Source organism: Aptenodytes forsteri, unplaced genomic scaffold (assembly GCF_000699145.1).
Source record: "Aptenodytes forsteri isolate BGI_AS27 unplaced genomic scaffold, ASM69914v1 Scaffold289, whole genome shotgun sequence".
Lineage (NCBI taxonomy): Eukaryota > Metazoa > Chordata > Aves > Sphenisciformes > Spheniscidae > Aptenodytes > Aptenodytes forsteri.
In genome coordinates this window covers 3,599,134-3,617,458 of record NW_008795025.1, presented here as the reverse complement: position 1 = coordinate 3,617,458, position 18,325 = coordinate 3,599,134, and the positions used below count along the sequence as shown (strand labels likewise).

The window sequence follows — 18,325 nt, the reverse complement described above, 5'->3', positions numbered from 1 at the left end:
GTGTGCCCCCGCCGTCGGAGCGAGGTGGCAGTGGCTTGGGAAATGTCGCCCTACAGCAGGCAGAGCAGGGCTGGCTGGCTCGTGGGTGGCATCCCCAAGAAGCCAGGGCCGTGGTGTCCAGGCGGAAAGATGGAGAGGAGCAGGGACCAAGCTGGGAAAGAAACTGCAGCATGGACGGTGGCCGTGAAAGGAAGCAAGTGGAGAAGAGCCTGAACAAAGGCAAACACAAACCAAAGGTGGTCGAGGCAGGAGGAAAGGAAAATTGTAATTAATACAGTGAAAGCACCTTAGTCTAAAAACCACCCTGGGGCCAGCTTCAGCTGCGGGCCAGTCGCCTGTCCCACATCGCAATGGAGCACCACTCAGGAGCAGCAGAGGTGCTTGTAGGGGAGCGGTGGGGAAAGCCATGCGCGCGCAAGAGGTGTGGGAAGGGATGCTGGTGCAGCCAGGGAAAGTGAATCACTCTGCCAGGTTGAACTGGTGCTAAGGGGAAAAAATACGAGTTGCCATGGGTGGGGAGCAAACATCCTGTCAAACTTTCCGGAGAGGTTCCCGTGCCTTGCAGGGAAGGGCTGGGAGGGGAGAGGGGATGTGCTGCTGCTGCTCTCAGCATTAATTATTACCTGGCAGGTTCGGGTGGAAGGGGCTGGTGGTGGTGGAATCACCAGCGTTGCATTTAGTTTGCTTTCCTGGTGTTTGTAACTCCTCCCATCAGAGGACATCCAGCTCTGCTTTAAATTCCTGCTTGTGGGTACTTCCCCAAGTATGCTTGGATGAAAAAAAAACCAAACCCAGAACCTCTGCTAGCAAGTAGTGGAAGGAATGAAGCTTGCCAGATGCTCAGTGTGGGCTGCTGACTTTAGGGCACTAGATGTGGCAGACTCGGAGCCATAGGTGTGCGAGAAGAGGAGGGACATGCGTCAGGGTGCCAAGAGACTGCAGCTTAGACAGCAAAGTTGAGTACTTCAGGCCATGGTGTAACGTAAAGAGAGCTGCAGTCTTGGCACCCCTGCAGGGTGCAGGCTCAGTTCATCCATCCTGGGCTTCCCCTGCTGATAACCTGCTTTCCTTCACTGGGGATAAACACCTGCATCTTATGTGGATGCCGTGTGCAAGCTCTTGGGCTCGTGGTGGCCCCTTTCACACCAGCAAAGTCTGGTCTTGTCTGCATCCCTCGTCCCGGCTCCCCATGAATCTGGGGGACCAGTTCACAGCTCAGGACTGCAGAGTTTGTAAATACAGATAATGACACTGATGGGCCGTGACCTGAACTTACAGACCCACTTGCCCCAAACCATCAAAGTAGCATTCACTGCTGTCAGCAAAGCCTGCCTTGCCGTGCTGTGAATGCACTCGTCTCCAAAAAGCTTAGAGCAGCAGAAAAGACTTCTGTTCCCTAAGCCAGCGTAGTAGAACTGTGTATTTTTTAAATGCTGAATTAAAATAAACAGTGCTGCACTCAACAGTCTGCCTGGCTGTATTGTGGGGACAGTTCCTGTAATTCTGTGTGCCCTTGGGGTATCTTACATAGGTAGTCAAGAGTCTTCAGAGCAAAGCTGTTGAGAGGAATGCAAAACATTAATTGCCAAAGAGCTGCCTTGTTCAGACACTCTGCCCTGGCTTGCCTGTGTGACACTCGACAGAAACCTCCCCTAAAGAAATAGGTCCCTTCATTAATAGCTGACCTGTAAGTTGTTGCTGCTCAGCACTTTGAGCTGCAACAAGAGATGGGATTGTCCAGTAGGTAGGGCAAATCCTTATTTTACAAAATAAACTAAAAATTGTTTGAAGGAAAGATGTTTGGGTGAAAGCTGTGCTTCCCCGCTCAGCGGGACATGGGGCTGTCCTGGCGTGACTGCTGCAGAGCAACTGATGATAATCCCTTCACCTCTCTTTAATCACCCCGGCTGCAGGGAGGTGCAGAAAGCCGTGAACACTGCCCAGGGGCTCTTCCAGAGGTGGACGGAGCTCTTGCAAGATCCCTCCATCGCCACAAGAGAAGAAATTGACTGGACCACTAATGAGCTCAGGAACAACCTGCGGAGCATTGAGTGGGACCTAGAAGACTTGGATGAAACAATTAATATCCTTTCTGTGGTCCTTTGGAGGTAGGGGCGTGTGGTTCCCGAGTTGTACTAAATAGCCGAGTACCAGTGCTTGCCAGTAGTTACTTTTTGCAGAAATCAGGACTATTTAGGATTGAATTTTGCATTTACGTCAGCTTTTCTCAAACTGCAAATGAGAAATTAAGGCAAATGTGTTCAGCAAAAGGATTTTCCTTTTGCCTTTTTGTTTTCCTTTTGACAAGGTATATTCTAAGATGCTTTGTTCTAGAAAGCATATTGTGTTGTATGAATTTGGATTTCTGTGTAGTCAGTCATACTCTAGGCTGGCTTCCAGAAATACTCCTCTTCCCTTGTGTTCATCTGAACACTCCTAAAAGCACTCTGCCACATCAGAGAACCAAAAAAAAATGCAAGAGAGAAACCTCACACTGGTGCATGTACTGCACAGTATGTTCCTGCCATGCCTGTTTTTTCCTCCAGTGTTTCGTACTTTGCTAATCAAATTTTGGGAAAAGGCACAGCGCAGTAGCCACTTGGTAGACCCCCGCTGCAGCACGCTCGGGGTTTGTGTATTTGTGTGCGTACCCAACACTGCTAACGGGGACTCCTTGACTCACTGCTTACGCATTGTTGAGGCAAACCCACGGAAATTCAACCTCGATGCAACGGAGCTGGGTATCAGGAAAGCCTTCATCACGAGCACGCGGCAGGTGGTCAGGGTAAGGAACGTGGGCTTGGGGTGGGAGCGTGGGGAAGGCAGGGGGAGTGATTAGGTGGTTAAAAAAAGGAAAGCTTGTGGCCATTTCTGTGCTGAACTGGAGAGCAGAGAATAAACCTGCTACCTGCTCTCTCTCAGGCTTCCTTCTCTTCCCCATGCACTCCCTCCTGGGGCTGCCCCAGATGGGTTTGGGGCTGCTGGGGTGCAGGTGCCCCATAGCATACCCTCCTTTTCTGCTGCTGCCGCTTTAAGTCTTCACACCTCTCTTGCAACAGCAAGTCTGGGAACCTATAGTAACTGGGGAGGAAGAGTAAAGACCCCGCTGCGATGCAGGGGAGGCTGGAGCCTCCCTTCAGAGTTGAAGGAAATCGTGACTGTCCTGTGCTTTTGTAGTGCTAGTTTTCAAAAACAGAGAGTCCACTTTGAACACTGACAGCTGGTTAAAGCCTAGCTTTATTGACGTGGTGACTGCAACTTCCTACCGCTACAAAATAGTCCAAACAACCACTAGATTTATTTTTAACTCGAGGAAGATTTTTTTTTTTTTTTTTTTTTTTAGTTTAAGCTCACACTTCAGAAGCAAAAGGAGGATTTCAACAACTTGGTGGTAATAAATAGAGAAGAAACATCTTCCCAAAAGCTTCACTGCCTGGTAACAAGCTGCTAGTTAGGAAGTTTTCTCCCTATTAATAACTACACTGAGCATAGGTTAGTTTCTGCTGCCCCTCACCACTCTGATGTTCCTGCTTCATGAAATGCATTGCTGTGGCTGGCAGCAAGCTTGTTACCCTACCTGCAGTCCTGTGGTCTGGATGCAGTTCCTAAGGCTTGCTGCCCGGGAACTGATCCCGAAACCGCGCTGGCCCCAGGTAGCAGGCATGTGCTCGCTGCCTTGCCCTCGGTGTAGTCCACTCCCAAATGAGCAAGATCAGGCAAGCCCGCTCTATGGTCCTCTTTTCCTGGCTGAAAACTGCTGGCTAATGGGTTTTGGAGCAGCATCTCTTACTGTTAAATGAAATTCATTAGTTGCATTATGCAACTGACTTCCAGTTTCCGGGGGGGAATTCGTGATGCACAGCAGCATGTGCATTAGCCAGTGAGAAGCAACCCAGTGGGATCTGGTGCTCTTAGGTGATATATTACACATCTCTGAACAGTCAAACATACCTAAATGTTTTGGCAACGTCAGAACTGTGCTGGTGGATCAACCTCTGCTAGATCATATTGACTACTTGCTAGTCTACTGTATAAAAACTAGACTACTTTACGTTGTGATGGGGAGTCTTCTGTGGCTAGCGATCTTCTACAAGAACTCAACAGCAAAACTTGATTGATAAAAGAGAAAATGTAGGCACAGTCAGAAAGGATGGCCACAGGATAGGAAATCTATCTCATCCTATGCAATATAAAACCAGATGCAACTGGGAATAAAGTACAGGGGGTTACAGGCTTCCAAGACCTTGAAGAACGTGACTATTCCTTACAGTCCGTCAATGGGAACATTCATTTAATATTATACAAATCAAAGTGTTTCTGGCTGTAGTGGAGCAAAATGAGTAGTAAATAAGAAATATTTTCAAAATATCCCATTGTCATTGATTCTAGTATTAGTAAAACTAATTAGATGACCTACGAAGAAGCTTTCTACAATATCCTTCCAGACCCTTCAAAACTGTACATTTTCAAAGAAAATCTCCCTTCCCTCACTCCCCCTAAAGAAACCTTGCTGGGTATAGACAGCCCTGTAGCACCCTGAAACTGCCTGTCACCTCAAATCCAATGCTCACATACTTCTTCTTTCATTGAACAAACAGGAAATGAAGGATCAGATGTCAAACTCCTCCATGCAAGCACTGGCTGAAAGAAAAAACAGGCAGGTGAGAACGAGAAACGGGCAAGTTAAGTGAATCCAGTGGCTGTTTGGTACTTTAAGGAGTGAGGAGGATTTATCAGCTCTAGCAGCTGTTGTCTTAAGGTATGTGTTGGGTGAAACTTCCATTTCCACTTACTCCGAGGCCCCACATCGTAAGGTAGAGCGTATAGCATTGATCAAAACTGCGTAAAAGCTGTAATTACAATATATATCCTGTCTGTAGTTCATCCCCTTAAAAACCTTTGTTCTGGGAAGGGGCTTGCATGCTGCAGCAAAGCTGTGTGTTTAAACCGTGTCCGTTTTGCTAACCTGAGAGAGCTGGTTCCTGCAGGCGCATTGCTGCCACCCTCTTCCAAGCCTGTCTCTCAAAGCAGTAAGTCAGCACTCGCCATCTGTCTGTCTTCAGATCTGGTTGTATACAACTCTCAGTGTTGCATCATCTTGTGGAAAGGGGAATCTCCCTCCTCCTTGGGGGGAACAGACTCAGAATCCATGTCAGTGAATGTAATCCTGCACTCTGCTGTATTTAGGAGCCAAGATGCTGCAATATCCTTTCACACAGCTGCCTCTCGTAATAGTTAGCCATGTAAGAAGATGGAAGAAGCTCAAGGAGTCTCAGGTTGTCTGCACTTGTAATCTAAGGAATAGAAATAGATGCAGCTTGTGCTCCTCCCCGGCTGACAGGGAGGCTGTAAGGAGATCTCAGAGCTGACTTCCAGAGCTGCCTCAGTAAAAGTTGGTGTGCACTTCATACAATTAACTTATCTGGCGATATCAGTCTTACCACTTGTGGCAAAAATGACAAACTGCAACAAGCTACTGAGAAGCACAGAGCTGATTCCTGAGCTTTTTACGGGGTTAATTGACATGCTTGGCAAACACTTGAAGAAGCAAAGTCCCTTACACCCTTGCTCAAACAAGTCTGTAGCTGTCTCTGCATTTTGCTGCTTTCCTTTGCGCAAAGTTCCTGCTAGCTGCAGGAGACCATATGGCCCAGCTCACGCGGCGACATCTGGTCAGGAAAACTGACTTCCCCTTGCCGTCTTCCTCTCCCTTCCCCAGCCCCTCGCCTTCCCTCCAGACCGTGAAGCTTGTGCTGGGCTGGGCTGCAGCAGCTTTTCCAGCATGCCTCTGTGTCTGAGAGGCTGGCTGGTGGTGACCTGACCCTCACAGGCTAAGGCTGGCAAGCAGAGACCTTTCTATTGAAGCTGCAGCAAAACTAGTGCACCACATTAAATAAGTGGTAGCCGCGCTTGCCACGAACTGGAGAGAACCAGGAGCTTGCTCATTGTCTCTGGGGCAAAGCCAGATGTCCTGCTGGCATTCTGCACAGTCCGTCCATCAGCTTTCCTCACCCCTCTTTGAACCTTGTAAGGCAGATGAACTGTAAAGACCATCTCGTTTTTAGCCTGCCAGAGCAGCCTGGTCATTGTCTTGCTGTTCTTCAGAAATATTCGGTCGTCCCCTCCTGCCCACGACCAAAAGCTGCGAGACGGTCTTGTTATGAGTTGGCCTTGCCTCCACGCTGGTGGGCTCCCTAACCCATTTGTAGTGCTGCAGGGTGCAGCTCCTCACCTGCGGGCCACATTCATTCTCCAGCATCTGTTGGTCGTGTTATACCCCTTCCAGGGACCAGACTTAATCAGCTGGAAAGCCACGTCTCTGCTGGCTTTGCACAACCTTCTCTCTTCAGGTTGTAGAGCAGGTGGCAAGCGTAATCTGTATGCTGGCAACTGAACGGTATGCCAGAGGAACAGGTAGCCTGAATCAAAGAACATGAGCGTACAACACTGCTGTGGTTATATGACTGACAACACTGTTTTACTGTCAGATCAACTGGTTAAGTACTTTATCCAGACCCTCTTAAGCCCCTGTCATTAGTAGCACAGTGTTCAGTTCAAGCTATACAGCTCTTTGGAGGACCTTTGCTAGTCCTTTGTGCTGTGGAGCCCTCCTGCTTATACCGTCTGTCGGTCATACTCTAGAGGTGTATTTGCAATATCAGGCTGCAGAGACTTCCCAGGCTGGCATTTTGGCATTGCATCGTTTTAGTTCGTGACAGCACTCTGACTGAGTAGCAATAGAGCGGGAGGAAAAGGATGCTGTATGCGTGTGTACAAGAGTATTGCCTCGTCCGCCTTCCCGCTACACCCTGTAGACGGGGTGTGAGCAGACACAAAGGTGTTGCTAAAGGCTCTCTGCATCTGTTTAGGCACTTCTGGGAGAAAGTGGGAGTCAGAGCTGGAGCTCTGGACCTGACAAATACGGCCGTCTGGACCGGGACCTGCAATTAGCAAATTCACACTTCATTGAGGAGCAGCAAGCTCAACAACAGGTAAGGCAGCTGGCACCATGTGGACTAAATGGCTTTGCTTGCCAAATGGGTGCCGAGGGGGGATGAGGTACGGGCTGCGAGAGCCAAAAAAAAATCCAGTCCTTGGCTGGTCTGGATCCAGGAGCCTGACAGCCCTGCTCTTTGCTTGCAGCATATACCTGTGCATGTGTTCCCCGTACAGCACAGCTTTGGATACATCTTGGAGCTGAGATTTTAACCCCTGAGGCTTGGGACTTCTGCTCTGTACAGAAGGCAAGCAACACGATCTGGAAGCTGTAGCATGCTAAGCTTTAATACTATGAGGATTGCTGAAATCCTTGGAAGAGTAGAAATGTTGCAAACAGAAGAAAGCCCGTTTCTCTTACGCAGCTTCCCCTCGTTAAAAAATGAGCTGATGGTTGCTGTTGTTTGTGTGCATCTTCATCAGAACAGGCTAGGAGCAGGAGCACGTGCCTGCTTCCTTTTCCTGCCTTTGTCAACATGAGATTCGTGAGAAAGCCTGCGCGAGGGCTTTGCGAGAACCCCTGGCGAGGTGCTTCCGCACGACTGGGAGAGTTCGTCTGGAGAAGTGCCTGGGCAGCACGCAGACCCCCGTGCAGCAGCCCACCCAAACACAGGCCTTTAAACAGGCAGCTTCTCAGAGGCAGCAAACTCTGCTAAAGCTCCTGACCCGTGATGCCACCCCGGCTTTCAGACAAGTTTTACCTAGTGACTCTAGGAAGATAAATAGATTCAGAAGTAGGTAACTAGGGTAAATCTAATCCTTAGCGTGACTGTGCCCTGAAAATGACTTAAAACATCAGCAGACCTATTCCTTTGGCACATTCGGAGCCAGGCTTGCTATTTTTAGCTGTAGAAGCTGCAAGAGCCTTTTACTTGCATTAACCCCTTGTTAGGTGCAGCATGTTCCAGGTTGCGTTTCCCAGGCACAGCATCAGCGTGGCTCCCTGGTGCTTGCTGCCGTACCTGCTGCGGGCAGGGGGGCTTGCAGAGGTTTTGTTGACCAGCCCCTGTGGCTTTCAAGAATCGCCTTAGCAGTGGGTGCAGCAGGGAAGGGAGGGGGCATGGCTGAGCTGAGGCTGGATTTGCAGGGATGTCAGGAGACTGGAGCCTGCTGTGCCGCAGGGATGCCATGCTGGGGAGGCTTTCCTGCAGCTGTCACTTCTCCAGCATTTCTTAGGAACATGGTCCTCATTCCTGGTGGCCTAGGTCTGTGCCCAGGCCCCGCAGCTGATGCTGGCCAAGCAGCGAGCATCTGTCCACCGGATTGGCTGGCTCTGACCCAGCTGCAGGAGGTGGCAGACCTGTAATTGCCCATTTCCCTTCTCTTTGGCCCCAGTTGATTGTGGAGCAGCAAGATGAGCAGTTGGAGCTGGTCTCTGGCAGCATCGGGGTGCTGAAGAACATGTCCCAGCGCATTGGCGGGGAGCTGGAGGAGCAAGCAGTGTAAGTGTGAGACGTGGCGCCGAAAACCTGGTATGGGGCTGGCTGCAACACAGCTGGAGATCCTCGCACGCATATCTCTGCCCCTGTTAGGGCCTTGAATTTACTAGTCCTTCAGGCAGCCTCTCCTAGCCGGCCTTTGATTTTAGACAGTGGAAAGCATTTCTTACTGCAGCCTGCAAGGATCCAACTGCAGTCTCATTTGTTTGAAAGCCTGCACCTAGGGCAGGCTTCGCTGCCAGTTTAGCTTTCCTTCTTTCTTCTTTTTAAACACTCCCCCTAAGGCACAGAGTTACACTCCTTGGCTTCAGGCAGCCAGCAGTACCGAACAGATGAGGGAGGGAGGTGCTGTGTAATGGGGAGACTGGGTGCTTTCCCACTCCACAAGGTTTTCTGCTGCCCCTGGATAACTGCTTGACCCGGGAGTTCTCAGCTCTGCCTTGCCGCTCTGAAACATGCCGCACAGAGCTACTATTCATAGTTAAAGCTAAAAATATCCCTCACCCACGCAAAGGGTTAAAGGGTAGCTCACAAAGTAATTTGCATCCACCCATTTACATATAAATTAGATTTCTTTCCTAGTGCATGTCCTTTGCAAACAAGTGCATAAAGTTTCCAGTTGTGCAGGCTAACAGCTACCACTTCCAGAGAGGCTTGAAGGGTTCATGCCTAAAAACCCTCCTTGGCTGATAGCGACTGGAGGGCTGTGTCCCTTGTGAAGTGTTGTCTTCTTTTATGGAGAGAAGGAACTTTAAACCCACGTCCTGTACGAAGTCTTGCAGCGTGAGAGTCTTCTGCTGTCGTGGAAGCAGATTAGTGTGGTGTGTCCATTTTCAGATCATCACGTAAGCCATCAGTGCTTGCTAGACAGTAGCAGATAACTACTGCAATGAGTTTTTTACAACTTTTTCTTTTTCCCCACTGAGTAAAGGTTTAACAGGTGCCCTAGAACTCCAGACGAAGGAGACTGTCCTTTGAAATATGTTAAAGTCCCACTGGCTGGAGACAATTGGATTGGTACCTTAATTCTGGACATGCTTGTTTCTCATCAAATGGGTTCTTGACATTGACAAAGCACGGCTTCAGGAAGGCTTTCAGATTCGTTACTGTCGCTGTGTGGAGGAAGTAGAGGGGTAAATTCCATGCAGAGCTTAAAAAGCACCTTAAAAGCAACTGCAAATCTCATTCCTGCTTGATACATGACTGGAACAAGATTTTAGCTTCAACTGCAAGCCCTGAACAAGAAAAGAGATTTAAAGTCCAAGCTGGCATCTAGATATATCTAACCAGTCTCTGCTCATCGCAGATTATAAACGAGACTTTCCTCTTAAAAGGAGGAAAACCCCCACTTCTCACCTTGCAGGGGTGCATAGAGCTCAGCCACGAACACGCAGGGGGGACCAGTCCGACAGGAGTCCCAAATGGTTTCCCACTTTCCACCAAAGCAGAGCTGCTGCTTCAGCAGGTTTTTTTCCCCCGCCTTGGGTACTTTCAGGAGACCAGGCCGCGTTGTGTTTCTCCACCAAGGTGTGATACGCTAATCACATCGGTGTTTTGATCAGTGTGTGTGAGCGCGCTGAGAAATCCCCAAAGGGATGTGCTGCTTGCTGATGAGTGCCATGCTTCTCTGTCCCCAGGATGCTGGACGACTTCTCCCACGAGTTAGACAGCACTCACTCACGGCTTGATAATGTCATGAAGAAGCTCGCCAAAGTGTCTCACATGACGAGCGGTAGGTCCTGGGACATGGGATCCAGTCCTGGAAAGGGAGAGGCAAGCCCTCGGATCTTTGGGCTGGGACGCTACGTGCTCCCACCTGCCGACAGCCATCCCAGACCTGAGCAGAGTAGAGGCAGCAGCTCTCCGTGCTTGAAAGAGGGGGAAGACTTCCAAGCCCTGCAGCTGCTCCTGCCCAGACACTGCTCTGCAGCCTGTCCTTTGCCTTTGTTTTATTTACAGATGCCTTTCTATTTATGCTGCTACTGCTGCAGTGGGAAAATCCCCCTCTAGATGGTAGGAGGGGAAGCTCTGCAGCCTCCTGCTCTGCTGCAGTTTCCTGGGCTGCCTGTGGAACAAAAGCTTTCAAGGTGCCATAAAACTCTCGCCACTATGTGTGGCTTGCCCCGCACCAAACGCTTGCCTGCAGCAAGCCCCTTCCCAAATCCCACCTGCCCTCGGGCCGCTGGCACCTGCCAGCCCGCAGGCCTGTTGTCAGTCAGATGTATCTCAGCTGGCAGAGGAAAGAGGCGATTTCTGCGCCGGGGGAAGGCTGAACCCATAAGAAAAGTCCTTATAAGGCTGTGCCTGAAGCTGGTGGGCTGGCAGGGCGCTGCGGGCAGAGCAAACAGGAAGCCCAGCGTGCCTGCTGGGAAGTCCCCCGCCGCCGGCTCGCCTCTCTGAGCGCTGGCGGTGTGCCCAGCGGTTGCCTCCTCCGTTACCCCTCTCCCATGGGTGCTTGGGTAGCTTGTGGAGGCAGCAGCGAGTCAGGAGGAGCAGTGTTCCTGCTCTGCAGGATTAGGCTGGCCAAAGAATTTATGAGGTTGTGGAAATAACGGCCCTAGAAAGACCATTTGGAGTGCTGACAGTGCACTTTGGGTCACCCGTAGCCCAGTGGCAGCTGGCAAACCTTGCGTATCTCTCCTTTCCTCTGGGAAAAATGCTTCGATCATTGCAGAGTGCTTCTGAGAGCTGTGAAAGAGCATTTCTGCTATCCGTGGCATCGCATGTGCTGGGGCTGACCAGGAGGGCTCTTCCCGGGGTAGCTGCTGTGCCCAGAAGTTAGGGGGTGGCAGCAGCCCTGTCCCCACTGCTGCACCATCGTCTCACAGGGGCTTTCTCTCTGCCATTGCAGACGTGGCTATGGACAGATAGCAGCTTTCAGAGGCAATACAGCGTTGAGCTTCTGCAGAGCATGCACGGGGCCAGCGAGGTGTAAAGACGTCCAGGGGAAACCTCATTCCTGGCACTCTCCTAAGGGGAGCTGCCACAAGCTCTTCCTGGCAGAGCTCTTTTGGGCAGCTTTCACCAGACCCCTTCTTGTTCCTCTAGCAAACAGGTTACTCCATGAACGAGCAGCAACACACAGCAGCTCTCTGCTTGTTCCTCCTGATAGTTTTGAAACGGCTTATCAAATCTGTTTGAACTTGGTTGATACAGATGTATCCTGGAGGAGAAACGCTGTTGCCCTGTGGGCTGCAGTGGGGCGTGCTGCCAAAGGAGCTGCTGCTTTGGCTTTTTATGGCTTCTTTAAGCTTAAATTGGGCTCCTAGCAGTACAGTGAAGAAAAGCTCTCCCACGATTTTACTTCTCAGTTAAAGCAGGAAGACTGATGCTTCCTTTTTCTTACAGATCGACGGCAGTGGTGTGCAATTATCATCCTCTTCGTCATCTTGCTGGTGGTGCTTATCCTGTTTTTCGTCCTGTGATGGACTGAACTTCCTCGGACGCCCCCTCCCCGCCCCCTTGCCCCTGTAGCACGGGGAAATGAAACTCTCACCATTTCCGTCCGCCCACAGAGATCCCCGGCAAGAAAACCCGCACCCAGCTCTCACCATTCTCCTCTGAGGACCGAGGCTTGGCTCCGCCAGTGTCTCATCTGGCCCCGGGGAGAGGGGGTGGAGGACTGGAGCTGCCTCCTCCCCCGGTGCGGTGTGATCTGGACCTGGGCTCCAGGTCTGGACCTAGGCAGCTGGAGGGGGACTTGACCCCTGCGCTTCCACCCTGTGCAGGTAGGAGCCGGTTGCAGCGGTCCCGAGCCGCCTGTGGTTGGATGTGGACACAGAGCAGCGAGCCCTGGGGAGGATGGGACGGGGGGCAGGTCTCAATTAATTCACTGAGCATTACAAACCACATCGCCAGCCCGCGGGTGCTTGCCAGCCAAAAGCATTACCGGGAGGAGCGGTGGCGTGAAACCCCACGCAGCCACGACGAGGGGGGGGAGCCCCGGCCGAGCTCCCCCTGCCCCACGCTGCCTTCCTCCCACGGGCCGGCTCCGTGCCGCCAACTTACCACGGTGAGTGCAGCAGAGCATTCCCATCCACCACCCCTTGGCAGAAGCTTACACGCAGGTGAGCCGCAGGGTGTAGCGTCCTGCCACTGGCCGGCCAGGTGCGATTAGAAACCCCAGAGCTTTAAACTTGGGTTGATGCACGCTGAAAGCTGGCAAACCACCGTTAGCCAGAGAGTGAGTTTCTTAAAGCTTTCAAAATTGCCTCCTTCGTTATACAAGCCTCTAAAGCTCATTGACTGATGCTTTCTTTGCCCTTGTATAACTGAGTAACTGCTTCTGTTTAACAGCTGCTTCCTTTTGGCAAGTGATTTGTCAGGTCTAAAATAACTTATTTTTTTTAAGGAAAAAAAAAAACTTTAAAGATTTTTTTGATGACCGTTCGAGCCACGTTCTCTCTGCGGGTGCATGACACGCATTGTCAGAGGAATGGGGCTCAATTATGTATTTTAAGTGCATATGAACTTGTAAATAGGATGTCTTAATTTTTCCCAACTGCTATTTTTTGGACACCTCCGTTGTAAGCAACCAAAAGGCAGGAGATTCAAAGCTAGGTCATGTTTCTGTATTACTTCCCAGTCCTTTTGTTACCTTTGAGTTGTTGGTCACTCAAGTTGTCTCAGCAGTGTCGGATAGCCTAGTTGTCTCCCTCGTACAGTGAATTAGGAGTTAGCCAGGTGGTCGATACCAAAATGTGAAGAAAGCTCACCCTGGCAGTATCACTGGGGAGGAACACAGACAGGGGTCTCGTGCTGCAAACACCGATTGCAGGATATGGGGTGACCCTTCAGGAAAGCAAAAATGATTTCTTACTAAAGTCTGCTCCCATATTTAAGTTGCAAACGCCAAAAGACTCAGGACAGGCTGGCTTACGCCTCCCATCTGGGTCTCAGATGGGGCTGGGGGAGGAAATTAATTGGTGCTGACGCTAAGACTTCTGCTGAAATTGCAAATCGCCCCCGAAAATCATCCTCCCCGAGCAGGAAGCTCACCACCAGACGGCTTTACCTCCGGGATGCTTAGCCCGGACTGAACACTCCTCCCCACCAGGTTTGTAGCTCCCTTCAAGCAGCTGCGTGACTCCCTCTCGTCCCCCCTGCAGGTGTTGGGTGCTGACAGCCAGCAGCACCGTGCCTTCTGCAGCCGGGCACCAGACCAGGGGGGCAAGACCAAGCTGCCTTGCAACGCCTGGGCAGGTGTTCTCGTCATTAACGCACACATGCCCTTAGTGCCAACCCGCACTAATTATTTCAGCAGTTGCTCTTTATCCTTGCAGAGCACCTCGTTTCTTTTGGTTACACTGCAAGAAATACGTGGTGTCTCCTTTCCAAGGCTGGCTATCGCAGTGTCTGTGCGGCTCCTTGGGCTTAATACCTCTCCAAGAGCAGGTTCCCGAGAGTGTGAGTCCGACCAGGGGGCAGGGCTCGCCATCGGCCGGTATTTGTACACCTCCGATCCCCGCGTTATTTTTGGCGTGGTTGTGCATCCTCCAGGAAAGACTCCCGGCGCTCTGTGCGGGACCGCTTCTTCATTAGTCTGGCGTACTGCCGGAGGGTGGCCCAGCTGCTGGCATCACCGCAAGCCACCAAACTCTTCGGTCCCTTCTCCTGTGTACATTTGCTTCTTCTGTTGTTGGTGGTGCCCCTCCCTTTAACACTAAATAAACGCATCGCTGCTGCCCAGCGTGGCGCAGCAGACATCAGAGGTTGTTCTCGCAGTGACCCTTGCTCGGGGACAAGCGGGGGGTCTCCAGGCGCCTGGGTAGCAGGAAGAGTTCCCGCCAGCATCTGCCGGGCATCGCCCTCCTGGCTTTTAAGGCATAAGTGGCAGCTGCAGTTTCTGGGGTCCCCTCTGCGCCACGGGCAGCTGCTGCCCTGATGCTGGGGGCACCACCATGCAGAGGGCAGCCATTGCTGCCGTGCCTCTTCTGTTTGCCGGCCTCAGCGCCTGCCAGAGAGGTTTGTCCCTGCACGGCCACCCTGGCACTGCGACATGAGTTTCCCCTTCTGTGGCTGGAAAAAAGAAAACCCCAAACCCAGCAGCAGGAGCGCAGACCCTTCTGTGATTAGTGATGGATACTTGCAGGCGCGTTCCCACCACTGTCCCAGCAGTGCTCGCAGGAAGAGGAGAGCAGCTCTGTCACTTTGTGCTCCCCCCCAGCCCACCATGCCACTCACCGGAGCAGGGAATGGGTGATCTGCTCTTCGAGGAGTGCTGTGGGCGGCTGAGCCCCCCAGCTGCCTGCCCAGGGTCCCCCCCAGCACCACAGCACAGTCAGGAGGTGACTGTTACGAGTGACTGGGCCATGGGAAACCAGGCAGCAAAGACCCTGAGCCCGTCCAGACACCTCTCCCCCAAAACGCAGGCTGCCTGGGGGTGACAAGGGGGAGCCCCCCAGCACAGCTTTCCAGGGAGCATTGTTCCCTGGGAATGTCCCCCTGCCCTGTCCCCATTTCCCCACCTCACACACCAAACGGGCCCCAAAGAGCTCCTCCTGCCCTCAGCTGACAGCATCCCAGCCCTGCCTGTCCCAGGACCATGTGCCATGCCACCCCCTGCCACCCCGCAGCCAGGACATGCATTCAGCACCCCGGACAAGCTGCCCACCATGGTTACACCAGCCCCAGGGGACTCAGCCCCACGTGAAGGCACCCGCATGCTCCCCAGCACCCAGACCTGTCCACAGCTCCCACATCCACCAGCAGACCCTGGGGCTGGGGCACATCCCGTCCCCCTGGCCAAGTGTCACGCCCCAGCCCCTCCATACCACCCGTAAGCCAAGGGCACCATATTTTGTGATTACATACATATATATATATATATATATATATATATATATATATATATATATATATATATATATATATATATATATATATATATATATATATATATATATATATATATATATATATATATATATATATATATATATATATATATATATATATATATATATATATATATATATATATATATATTTTGCAGTTTGAAATAATTTAAAAGAAACCCACCAGCCTGCAGGCACAGGTTTCCAGCAGTGGCAGGGAACCCCGCATCTCCTGGGGATGCAGGGACGGGGCATCCCCACGCTGGCCACCCCAGTGCCAGCAGGACAGACCCACCCTGGCTCAATGGCAGGGCTGGGCAGTCCCCTGTCCCCACACTTGGGGCAGCTCCGGGAGACACTGGACACTGTCTGGGGGGTCCTTGGTCCCACTCTGCCTCTCGGGGGCTGGGAAACCCACCTGCCCCCCACCGCAGTGGGGAGCCAAGTATTGCACCGGAGTAGGGCAAGTCCTGGCACCACGGGGCAGCTTGGTCCATGCTGCGCTATCCTGCAGCATCCCAGCACGTCAGCAGGACATCGTCCTCCTCCCTCTGGGCTTCCTGGTAGCCGTGCCAGGGCTACCGGGGCGCCGGGCGGTGCCTGAGCACGCGGAGGGACAGGGTGTCTGCCCGGAGCAGCAGCTCATGGATGCGGGCCAGCCCCAGCCCCGAGACGGCCACCCCGTTGACCTGCAGGATCTCGTCCCCCACGCCCAGGAGCCCCGCGTATAGCTTGGCCGTGCCGGCGTCTGCCATCTCCTGCACGTAGATGCCTGCAGAGAGGGACAGGGGTGGGTGAGCCCCCACCCTGCACCCCATGGCCAGGGCCGTGCCCCCCTGAGGTGCCCAGGCGCTGCACACTAGGCCCGTGCACAGCAACAAATTCACTATAAATGGCCTTTGGGACGGGCTGTGTGTCCCAAGCCAAGGGCTGATGGACACACGGAACTGTGCGTGGCCCAAGCCACACGTGGCAGCATCCCCCCCATCCACCATCACCCCTGTGCGGCTCAGCAGCTGTGGAGCAGCCTGCTCCACCCGTCCCCAAGCTCACTCCTGGGGAGGGACAAGAGCCGCCATGGAGGGGTTGTGCTGTGCCTCCCCTGAGGTTTGTGTGACGCTTTGAGACAATACCACTGTACCTGTGTCAGGCCGGCCGTGCCCGGAGGTGACACAAAACCCAAAGGCACCGTGGGGGGGTCGCTGCAGCTCCAGCTGGCTGGTGCCGTCAGGGAAGACCTCCACCACGCGCCCCACCGCACGCAGCCGCCCGGGCGCCCCAATGTCCTCCACGCTCAGCGAGCGCCGCGGCCCCGAGCCCCCCTTCCTGCGGGGAGAGAGGAGACAGGGTGAGCAGGGACCCCGGGAAGCTGCTGGGGACCAGGTGATGGGGCCCCTGGCTGCACCAAGTTGCCACATGTGGCTGAGCACCCCGAAACAGCCTTCCCAGGTACGGCAGGAACATGCCGGGCCCCGTCCTACCTGTCGGCCGTGGTCTGGGGCAGGAGGTAGGTGCTGGCACGAGGTGCCTTGCCCAGGAGGGGGTGCAGGCTCTGGATGGAGGCAGCTTTTTGGGGCTGGCAGAATGGTGACTGTGACACCTGGGGAAAAGCACCCGGTTGAGATGGGGATGACCGTGAACACCGTGCAGCACCGCAGCCCTTCACCTGGCAACATGCCCAGGGAGCAGGGGGCATGGGGGCATCCTGCACTCCCTGTCCCCCCACCTGAGCCCTCCCCAAAACACCGCTGAGGAGGGATAAGCCAGTGTCCCCCATTCTGGGCCAGGACACCTGCCCAAGGAACAAGGTTTCTTGGGGAGGCACCGCACTACTCATCTGGCTGGGACACACAAGCCATGACCCAGAACGAGATTACCCAATCTCCCCCTTCCCAAATCTGCTCTTCCACCCCCTCTCACTCTCTCCTTCCTCCTCTGAACCCCCATTTGGCTCTGGACTTTTCAAACCCAGCAGGTTTGGGATGGCACGTACCCCCACATCCCGCCTGGGACTGCTGTGGGCATAAATGCTGCTCAAGAATGCTTCACCCCAGCCCAGCACCCCTCCTCTTGAGGGACCCCCCTCATCCCCCCACAGACATCCCCTGTGGCAGGGGACATTTTGGCTCACCAGCCGCAGGGACTGCAGGGAGGGTGACTTCTTCATGCCAGGGCCGTCCGGGGGGGTACCAGCCGGGGCTGGGAGCTGCTCCATGCTATAGCAGCGGAAGCGGCCCAGGCGCTGCTTGGTGCTCTGGCTCAGGCTGCACAGGAGCTTCTTCAGCCCCGATGCCGAAGCACTGCTGCCCTTGCGGCTCGCCGGCCGCCCCGGCTCCCTGGACGGAGAGAAACGACGGTCATCCACCATGTGCCTGGCGGGGAGCATGACTGGCAGCTGCCTTGGGGCTGGGGGTGCATCCTGCACCCGCCTTCGCAGCCTTGACAGCCGCAGCACAATGAGATTGGGATGCAGCAGTAACCCAACTTGCGCAAGGGATGGCTTCACAAGCCAGAGACCTGAAGAGCTCCCTGCCCATTTTCCCTATAATTTCAGGGGTTTAACACCTTTCAGACCTCCCCTGCTCTCTGCCCGAAGGGATCGCATCCTGCCAAGGGACTTGAAAAACCCAGCACTGCCTCCGAACCCTCCTTCCAGGCTGAGACCTGGGTGCAGGTCCAGCAGATTTGTGTTTGGCAAGCCCCAAGGCAGCCCCTGTTTAGCAGCCGGTCATCCCCAAAAGGGAAGATCTGGCACTAAGTGAAACCCCTCCAAGGCCCCCCACTACCAACATTGCTGCAACACCCTGTGCAGAACCAGATGCGGAGTGAAATGCAGCTCCCCCAAACCCACTTGAACACACACGCGTGCAAAATTGTCACTCCCGGATTGAGGTTTCCAGTGCTAAAAGGGTTCCCACGGGGAAGCCTTGGGGGGGCTCAGCTTGGCGGTGTCCCACTATGCTGAGGAGGGATGCTCAGGGGTGCAGCACCCACCACGTGGTGCAGGATGCCAGTGGCCCCTTGCTCGCACTCACCTGTGTGCCACACTCCCAG

At 53.3% G+C, this 18,325-nt stretch overlaps 1 protein-coding gene across 1 annotated transcript in view; it reads left to right on the top strand.

Moving 5' to 3' along the window:
- Nucleotides 1–14,145, top strand: part of STX6 (syntaxin 6) — an 87,369-nt gene extending 73,224 nt beyond the window's left edge. The window contains exons 3-9 of the mRNA XM_009275915.1: nucleotides 1,914–2,083; nucleotides 2,691–2,785; nucleotides 4,599–4,661; nucleotides 6,870–6,992; nucleotides 8,332–8,438; nucleotides 10,073–10,167; nucleotides 11,784–14,145. Coding sequence (XP_009274190.1) covers nucleotides 1,914–2,083; nucleotides 2,691–2,785; nucleotides 4,599–4,661; nucleotides 6,870–6,992; nucleotides 8,332–8,438; nucleotides 10,073–10,167; nucleotides 11,784–11,860 — 730 coding nt within the window. The 3' untranslated portion in view covers nucleotides 11,861–14,145. The remainder of the gene's footprint in view (nucleotides 1–1,913; nucleotides 2,084–2,690; nucleotides 2,786–4,598; nucleotides 4,662–6,869; nucleotides 6,993–8,331; nucleotides 8,439–10,072; nucleotides 10,168–11,783) is intronic.
- Nucleotides 14,146–18,325: the final 4,180 nt, after the last annotated feature.